Genomic DNA, 10303 nt, shown 5'->3' with positions numbered 1-10303 from the left:
TTGTTTACAGTGTCGCGTGAGCAGCTACACTGCAGGTTCGACTTCATTTGGCGCTAAGCAGGCCCTTTGGTGATGTCAAAGTACCGCGAGAGCGATTCGAAGCAGATTTCTCCATGTGATAACTGCAATCGCTCTCGCGGTACTTTGCTGTCACTCGCATGTGGGTTCTTCTGGTGCCACACACCATCTGCTCCCCAGTCACTTTCGCGCCGCTATGGTAATTTGATTTCATACGCGAATCGGATCGCGCAGTTCGGCAGGAATTCAAACACACCAAATATATAGCCTAATATATATATATATGCAGTTCAACCCGCTAAAATAGCAAGTGTAGCATTCTACTGGTCAGTGCTTTACATCTGAATTATGACTAAAAGTTTGAAATGTCAGAAAACCATGCTGTTACGCATCCTCAAGCTATTTTTAGTGGGTATACGGAAATCCTTGACAATTTCTAGTGGGTATACGGCGTATACCTGCGTATCACGTAGACTACACCACTGCTCCATAACTTGGGATAACTAGAAAGTTAAATAATTGTTATCACTGAGAAATATCTTGTTTTTTATATATCTTCTTTATTTTAATGTGGACAGTAGATCATACAATAAATAATTTCAACCTGATCCACCTGTTTCCAATTTCCATTGGATACTTAAGAGATCTGGGCTGCGTTTCCTGACAACGTTCTCTCTTAGCGCGCTACGAAGACTCTAAAGTTAAACCTTAACTACAGGTTTACCTTTTCTAGGCGTGTTTCCCGAACTGCACCTTAGCGGGTTTCTTAAGGTATACTTTCTTACGTACGACGTTACCAGGTGCTGTCCATGGCGATGGTGCTGAATAGGTTGATATCGATTGCTCGACAATCAATTGTTCACTTTATGTAATAGGTACTTCGCTGCGTTATGAGAGAGCGGTGTTATTTATTAAAGAAACATTTCAGAAATAGTTCAAGTTACATTTATTAGGAATATCTGTTAAAAATATTTCAAATTGCAAACAACTAAATATAAACCTTGTATATTTTATTTTATATCAAACCCATGCAAAACTCGCAACTTCATGTCCAAACGTATAATGCATAAACTGCTCCAATGCATCCATTATTCCTTCACTTTAAAGGATAATTTCCCAATAACTGCATTGCACAGGGGAATAAGGTGGGTCGTGCAAGTCACCTGGCTTGGCATTACACTTAAAATATATAAAAACAAATTGTTGTTCATTAGTTCACGCGTTTATGTGCTTGGACAGTGGATGCGCAAGCGGTTTACAATGCGGATAATGCTTAATGGGCGCAGTTCTGGAGCCGCGCCTGTCTGTTTATCTTAAATACTGTATAACATAAAATATGTGATATATAAATATATATTATGATTGCTTTAGATTTTAGCTTTGATTAGTTTTAATGTTGAAATTTGTTGACCTTATACAAGCAATAATCAAGTGGAGCAGTTTCTTTTGAATGTTTATAAAGAATATGGCATGCAGCTGCCTAACATTAAAAACTTTGATGCAAAGTCGACCTAACATCAATAATAATATTTAGGAAAATCAACAATTATGATTTTGTGATGAATGTGCTCCCGTGGCATGCGATTTTACCTGATTTGTTTTATTGCGGCTAAAATAGCCGGTAAACTAAAGATTTAACGGATTTGAAATGCACTAAGTAAGATTCGCTGTATAGCTACCTGCCATAGTTTCACCAACTCCTTCACCCAAAATGTTTTTTAATAGTTTCTTTAGCCTGTAATAGTTTAAAGCTGATGTTCCTTTGGAAAAAATATAAAAAATCTAACAACCATCAGTGTAATAATGTCTAATTATGTGAATGTTTTATTCTTTAAATAAAAAATGCCTAATTTAACACTGAGTGTACTTCAACTTTTTTTAACAGATATTTAGTTATATAGACTGCAATATACACAAGCTTTTATCACATTGATGGCCCTAGCGGAGTCAAGTGGGATAAGGTAAAGCTAAGAGTGCTCCAGACCAACCTTCCGAACGAACGACTTACAGAAGTGATAAGTAACTAAGAACGTTTCGGGAAACACGTATTAACGATAAGGTACAGCTTAAGGTACAACTTAAGAACGACGTAGAGCTAAGAAGGTTTCGGGGAACGCAGCCCAGGATCCTCACACCAGGGCTCATTCTCATTTGGCTTGGTTTTGAGTCTGGCTGGACCTTTTGTTTTGTTGTGCCTCTTTATATTTAAGTTGATTTTTCTGTTAAGTTAGGTGTATGTTTATGTTTAATCTGATCTTATCTTACCTTACATTTAAACCCCTTTATTAAATAAATTATATTTTGAACTTGCACCCTTGTGTTTTGTTGCTTCCTTGAAATGGGTTGTAACACCATCATGAGGCCCCCTAGTGGACCCCGGCCCACAGTTAAAAAACTGTTATAGAGGAAGTCTTGAGGTTTTATTACGGAGTGTTTAATGTTTAAGTGTCATTCATCAGTAGATCAGTATGGAGTTGATTTCTCTTCCTCTAGTTCTCTGTGAGTATTATCTTCTCTCTATGGATTTCACTACACATCAATTACTGTCACATTGTCTACATGATCAAGTCATTTACTGCTCCTGTATTTTTACTAAATCTTTTCATGCTTCTCTCATATGAGTGACTGATGTTTATGTGAAACAGTCAGTCAGTGTGATGAGTGTTGTGTGTGTGTTTGAAACAGAAATGTATCTGTTGTGGTATAGGTGAAGAATGGACGTGTGGTTGTTGTTGTTATGCGCAGATTATGCTTTATTGATAGCTTTATATAATCCTGCATAAATCTGTAAACAGCACAGATGATTCTGTACCTGAGATTTAACAAACAAGTTTGGAGAACTGATACTTTTTAAACAATCCAATTTTTTACTAATGAACAGAACATCATTGTGTGTTAAAAGTGGGTTTCATAAATGTTGTCAATGAAACATTAATGAAACATTATCATGTTTAAACTATAGATAGGTGCTGATTTAACATATATTGGCGGTTTCCCGGACAGGGTTTATCCTAGGGGTTCACATACTTTTACTTGCCACTGTATTTTAAAATGAGACATTTTCTGGCTGTGAAACCTAAAACTGAGACATGCCTGTCTGTCTTTTATTCACTGAACCAGACTCAATTCAGCAGTTAACAAACTCAATTCAGCAGTTATGTTGTTTAATGGTTACAACAAAACCCTTTGCATGAACACAACGGTCAGCCATTTAAATCAATATTAAAATGAGAACACTTCTTTATTAACAAATGTGGCTTAATAATGTTAACTAAGCAGAAGAGAAATCAGTAAATAACAGTCTGAAACACATCTTAGGTTTCTCCAAATATTTACCACATCTTTACATTCTCTGTAGACAAATTGTGATGATCAAAGTTATAGCCTCAGTCTGCGGTAAATCACTTCTTAAACCATTTTCTCAAAACATTTCATAATTTCTGACGCTAATGCAATGTCTAAAATATATATATATAAAAAAAACACTGAACCGACAGTAATAATGCAACACATGTTATACCATGTTTACTATATTAAGGTTACAGGTTGTTTGAAATATGTGTATGAGTATTTATACATTTTTAACCAAAATGACCCCTACTGTTCTGACTGTTAAATGTTTAATTTGTCTTTCATTTACATCTGAGAGGTGCATCACTGACACTGTTATGACATTTAAGTAGTTTTTACAAACATACCTTACAAAAAACAATACTGGTGTGCATCTTGAAACATTTAGTGTGGAACTAGTTTAATTGTGTGATTTATTGCTATGTTGATTGATTAAGACACTCAAAAATTTCAAGTTTGATGTCCTTAAAAAGCATCAGCTCTTATGAACCATGCCTTGCAAGAAGGAGCTCTCTAGATATCCAATCAAGAGTTTTGGCACTCCATAAGCCTGAAAAGGGATACAAAACAATGCCAAATACCTTGTTTTTTACTTCGGTTTTTTGTTCGATCGGTTAAATGGTTTAACCCATTAAACCATTAATGTGTACTGAATAAAATAAGATATTAGTGTTTCCAGATTTTGTGTATCTGTAGGGATGAATTTCATCACACGGTATTGAATATATCCGTAACATCATCACCTAGTTCTTGAGTTGCATTTTGTTGAAGCAAATGTATCAGTTGTGTACATAAATTTGAGGGAAAGAATGTTTATCTTAAAAAATATATTTTTATATATCCCCCTTTATGACTGACCCACACCTCAACGTGATGAGGGGGTGAACAGTCAAGTAGGGGACCCTACTTGGGCTATGCCATCAGTGATGAAGGTGCTCGCATCGAAGTATCACCCAGGGCATTTCGCGTGGTGGAAAGGCCGTGCAGGAACACTGAAGTGGGCTCCGGCAAAGACTGCCATGGTGTCTTCTGGCTACTACTCTGCACATCACGACAATGGTGAAGACAGCACCGCAGCTGAGTAGTCACAAGCCACTCTGGAGGGTGGATGGGATCCAGTTTTGGGATCACTTCTGGCCAGCTTGCTGCGCCAGCAGCCACCAGCCTTCACGTCTCAGGTTCTGAGCCTGTCTGCAATGGTCACTGTTGGAAGAAAGAGTGGGATCGGTCACACAAGCGTTTCTCACTATAATCTACTCATTGTGATGGTATGTCACAGACACCAAGTTCTGCAGCGATGGGCAAGTGGTGACGGGTGCAGGTGGAAGATACCACTGGGAGCACTTAGTCACGAACCTGCATGTAGGCGACCTGGGTGTGATGGTTGCCTGATGCTGACTGGAACGACAGCACCATCTGTATCTTGCCCAGGTGACAGAGCAGCCCCTTTCAGGCATAGCGCTGCTCTCTTCCACAGAAGAAGGGGAAAGAAAAGGTTCCTTAAACATCGCTCATTCCACTCACTCTTCTGGTTCACCGCGGCCAGCTGAGTATCCAATCCTGCGGTAGACAAAAAGTACAAAAGATAAAGAATGTGTGCACACTTCTGGACTCTGCTGATCGACATGAGCGGAGAACTGCAATCATTGCCCGTGAACTGGCGAGGTACAGTATAGACATTGCTGCCCTCAGTGAGACAAGAATTTCTGGAGAAACCCAACTCACAGAAGTCAACGGCGGCTATACATTCTTCTGTATTGGGCAGCCCGAAGGTTAGCCAAGGCAGGCTGGAGTTGGATTTGCAGTAAAGACATTACTGCTACCACTCCTAGAAGTGCAACCTCGTGGCCTGTCACCAAGACTGATGACCCTGCAGCTGATGCTTAAAAATGGCAACAGTGCTGTCTTGATTAGTGCCTATTCACCCACAATGACTGCTAGTGATGACCAGAAGGAGTCTTTCTATGAACTCCTTAACACTGCCTTACACTCAGTGCCTCACAAACACTGGCTATTCCTTATGGGAGACTTCAATGCGCATGTGGGACGTGATGTCATTGCATGGCCAAAAGCCTTTGGGCCAACATTCAGTGGGAAACAAGAACACAAACGGCACACTGCTGCTGGAGATATGTGCGCAACATGAGCTGCCAAACAAGTACAAGACCATGTGGCAACATCCTCGATCAAAGCACTGGCATGTGTTGGATTACATCATCACCTTGCAGGAACATCTCAGGGAGGTCCATTTAACTCGAGCCATGCAAGGCACAAGCTGTTGGTCTGACCACCAACTGCTGCGCAGCGTGATGTCTCTGGACCTAGCTCGATCTTGCCGGCATAAAGCCAAAAGACGGAAGCAACTGGATGTCTCTAAGCTTCATGTTGACTCCTGCCACATTAACTTTTGTCAGACTCTTTCAGACAGGCTCAGCACCTTGGACAATCAAGTTGCCATTAATGCTGAGGAGACATGGTCCAAAATCAGGAATTTCACGTACAACACAGCTGCTGAAGTCATCAGGCTTCACCCCATTCCAACATAAGGACTGGTTTGACGAGTAGGATGTCAAAGCGCAAGCCCTACTGAACACCATGCACACAGCTCACTTGGCATGGGTCAATGATAAACCTAGCACTGTAAAGAAATCAGCATATACTCGGGCAAGAAATACAGCACATACTTGCCTGCGTGAAATGAAGAATAGATGGTGGCAGTCAAAAGCTGAGGAACTACAGTCTGCTGCAGACCGACACGACATGAAGACATTGAAGAGAGCTGGTTCTACACCTGTGCGTGCTATCGACGGAACCCTAATTACTGACAAGGCTGAGATTCTCAGACACTGGGTCGACCATTTTCAATTGGTATTGAACCAGCCCGCTGTTTTTGACGAATTGACGAATGCTTGGCGACATAGTACAGCGGCCACTGGCCTCAGATCTGGACTACATCCCATCTCGAGAAGAAATCACACGTGCCATTAAGCAGATGCCCTCTGGTAAAGCCCCGGGTTCTGATGGCATTCCAAGTGAGGTGCTGAAGGAAGGCGGACTCTCTGTTCTCGCCGCACTCAATGCATTATTCTGTAAAATATGGAGCGAGGAAGCTGTGCCTCAAGATTTCAAAGATGCATTGATTGTTCACATCTACAGTACAAGCGTAAGGGAGACAGAGCCTGCTGTGACATCATCGTGGCATCCCAATGCTCTCTATTGCATAATAAATGTATCTAGCGCTTACGTTAGACAAGATTCAAAATGGAGCAGCACTCAGCATTTGATCACTGGATGCAAAGGCGTTGATTTGGGTAGGGACGCTAGGGACATGTCCCTACCAATATCCAGGGAACACTAAATTGTCCCTAGCAATAATTTCGGCCAAACAATGAATCTATATGTACATATAACCACTGATGAACGTCTGTTTTTTACGTATTACTTATTTTATTTAAAATAAAGCAGATCTGGAGGAAATATTTTGGTTCAGTTTTTTAATTAACCAAAAATAATAAATAAAATAGAACTATTGTATATTTGTTGTTTTTGGCCTGTAACATAAAAAAATAAGGTTATGATAACAAAATACTATTTTAACTATTGTTCAAGTAAACAGCGATAAACCTTTGCCACAATGCGGCTCTGAAGACAATTTTATTTATTTTCCCACCAATGTCAAAATCAAACTTTCTGGATGTATAGACACCATTTCATTTTTAAAGAAACTTGCGGTTAAAACAAACACTTCAGTTTTATTTGTGAAGTGAAATTTTAGACCTAGCAGTATTGTTGCAGTGAATTTTGTGAAATTCAATATTGTTTCTTGCAACAGCTGTTTTTGTTTTTATTTACTTAAAATTAAACAAATATGTTTTAACCCTTGTGCATCAATTAAAAAAAGTTACACATAGGTTCACAGGGGACAAAAATGTCCATGTCCAAAAAGTGTCATAAAAATATTATAGATTAATATTTTTTCCACTTTCACTGATGCCATTTTTTTAACCAACATCAGCTCTAATCACAATGACCAAACATTCATTAATTTTCAGAAATTTAACCCTTTAAATGCTGGTTTGTTTACACAATGCCACTGCTGTTTTTTTATGAAAAAAAGGAAAAAAAATATTTTCAATTTACTAAATGCTAAGCAGATTTTTTTTAATTTGAGTATTACAGGCTTGGATATGTCAATGATTAACAACAACATTAATTTTTATGCATTCATATTTTTTATGCAGTACCAGATTAAAAAAAAAGTTACCTCTCAGGTCCATAAAGGACAAAAATGTCCATGTCAAAATAGTGTCATAAAAATATTATAGATTAATATTTTTTCCCACCTTCACTATTGCCATTTTTTAACCAGCATCAGCTCTAATCACAATGACCAAACATTCATTAATTTTCTGAATTTTAACCCTTCAAATGCTGGTTGTTTACACAATGCCACTGTTGTTTTTTATGGAAAAAAAACGACACCACCTTTGCAGCGGTTGTAATCTTGTGATTTCCAGTACAATATATTTTTTTCATTCAAACTGTTCACACACGCTCACACACACGCTCACACACACGCACATTCTGGTTTCCATGTTTTGTGGGGACATTTCATAGACGTAATGCATTTTATACCATACAAACTGTATATTCTATTCCCCTTACCTACCCCATTCCCTAACCCCAACCATCACAGAAAACCCTTCTACTACTTCACATTTTCAAGAAACATCATTCTGTTTGATTTATAAGCTTATTTTCTCATGGGGATCTCCTATCTTTGTGGGGACAATTGGTCACCACAACGTGATAATTACCAGGTACACACACACACACACACATAAAATTTTCAGTATACACATACAAACCACACTCTGACATCCATACCAACACACCCACACAATTATAGCTTCATAATATATCTAATTGGCTCTATAATATGCATAAGCAGAAAACAACAATAAAGCGATAATTTGCTTTATATGCAAAACCTAAAAAAATGGCACCATCTGGTATTAAAATTTTGAAGCCTTGCCAACAGAATGAAGGCCTGTTAACAAAGATTGCATAATTTTATAGTTGAATGGCACCGGGATTAAAAATTGCAGTTTTAATGGGTTTCAATGGGGACATTTTTGTCCAAAAGGTCCTGAGAGGAAGTATTTTGTGCACCTAGTAGAAAATAGATTTTTTTTAAAGGAAATGAAGGTGAAATATTAAAATTCCAATAAAAATGGCAAATTTTATGCAGTTAGCATTAACGCAGGTAAAGTTATCAAAAAACAAAACTGAAAGACAAAAATGTCCTCAGGGATGCACAAGGGTTAAAGAGTGATTTTGTTTTATTCAATGTGTTACTATCAGTTGACACTAATAGCAAAGTAAATCAGTGTTAGTATTGTGAAGTAACTGTCTGTACATTGCACTTCACAAATTAGTTTTTAAGGCTCTTGTTGGTGCAAAATAATTGAATATATTTTCCCCTCTTTATATATTTGAAATCAAATAAGATGTCAAAAGTAATCTAAATGTAATTCAAAAGTAGTCAGATTACATTACCAAGGATGTGTAATCTAAGAGATTATATTACTGACTACAGATTTTGTCATGTAATTCGTAATCAGCAACGGATTGCAATTCATAAGTAATCTACCCAGCTCTGTTGACAGTGACATCATCCCGAAAAGTCAGTGTTGATTGCGTGCAGGGCACGGTACTATGGACATGGTGTTCACTGCTAGGCAGATTCAGAAGAAGTCCAGAGAACAACACTGTGATCTCTATATGATATTTATTGACCTCACGAAAGTCTTCGACTCAGTTCCCCACACCAGGCTCTGGCTCATTCTGCATAAGATTGGATGTCCAGAAAAATTAATCAACATTGTTTGTTCATTCCATGATGGCATGCTTGGTCAGGTTCTGGATGATGGAAAACTGTCTGGCACTTTTGGCATCTCCACTGGCACCAAACAGGGCTGTGTGCTTGCTCCACTGTTATTCAGCATCTTTTTTCCATGATGCGGTCTGTGGCTTTTAAGGATTGTGACATGGGTATTCCAATTCAGTTCCGTACAGATGGCAGTGTCTTTAATCTACGCAGGCTTCAGGTTCGTACAAAGACACATTGAGCAATTCTGCGTGACCTCCTATATGCAGATCATTGTGCACTGATGGCACACACCCTTACCAAAGCTCAGTCGCTATTCGATCGTTTTAGACGGCCATTGACAAATTCTGCTACCTCGGGAGTATTCTTGCAGCTGATACGACAGCGGACTCCGACATCAGTGCCCGCTGGTATCGAGGCCTTCCTGCTTGCTGCGCAGTTTCGCTGGTCTGGACATGTTGTGCGCATGGCAGATTCACGCCAGATTCACGTTTTAACATTTTGTTTTGTTTCAGTTTAGCTTAATGCAGTGGTTCTCAATTCCAGTCCTCGGCCCCCCCAGAACATTTTATATGTCTCCATATATAAAAACACCTGATTCAGTTTATTAGCTTGTTAGTGTGTTAATTAAGGAGCCTGATGAGTGATATCAGGTGTTTCATATAAGGAGACATCTGAAACATTCTGTGGGGGGGGGGAAGGATTGAAATTGGAAACCACTGGTTTAATGAATTCTTCTTGGGTAGTACCTTGTGAACATGAGAAATTATGATGTGTGGTTTTATTTTTGTCATTCTGTTGTTTGTAGAGTATGGATTATCTGTATGCATTGTGACCTGCAAAGCCAGTTTCAATAAAGGCATGCAAACAAAAAGTGTTGTACTGCATTGTCTGATATTTTCAGTGAACAAGCACAGAGAGTCTTAAGCCGAAAGTATACTAGGGACGTCCGCATATGCGCGCCGTCCACATAATGTCATTTTCGTCATCAGGAGGGTCCGAAAATTTGCAGCCCAAAATTTGAGACCGCGCGGACAGTGTGCG

At 38.9% G+C, this 10303-nt stretch overlaps 1 protein-coding gene across 1 annotated transcript in view; it reads left to right on the top strand.

Moving 5' to 3' along the window:
- The first annotated feature begins 6274 nt into the window (after positions 1 to 6274).
- Positions 6275 to 10303, top strand: part of LOC141362842 (Fc receptor-like protein 5) — a 57867-nt gene continuing 53838 nt past the window's right edge. Inside the window, exon 1 of the mRNA XM_073865100.1 lies at positions 6275 to 6524. Coding sequence (XP_073721201.1) covers positions 6275 to 6524 — 250 coding nt within the window. The remainder of the gene's footprint in view (positions 6525 to 10303) is intronic.

The sequence above is a fragment of the Misgurnus anguillicaudatus genome, unplaced genomic scaffold (assembly GCF_027580225.2).
Source record: "Misgurnus anguillicaudatus unplaced genomic scaffold, ASM2758022v2 HiC_scaffold_29, whole genome shotgun sequence".
Lineage (NCBI taxonomy): Eukaryota > Metazoa > Chordata > Actinopteri > Cypriniformes > Cobitidae > Misgurnus > Misgurnus anguillicaudatus.
This window is presented reverse-complemented; position numbering and strand designations above follow the sequence as displayed.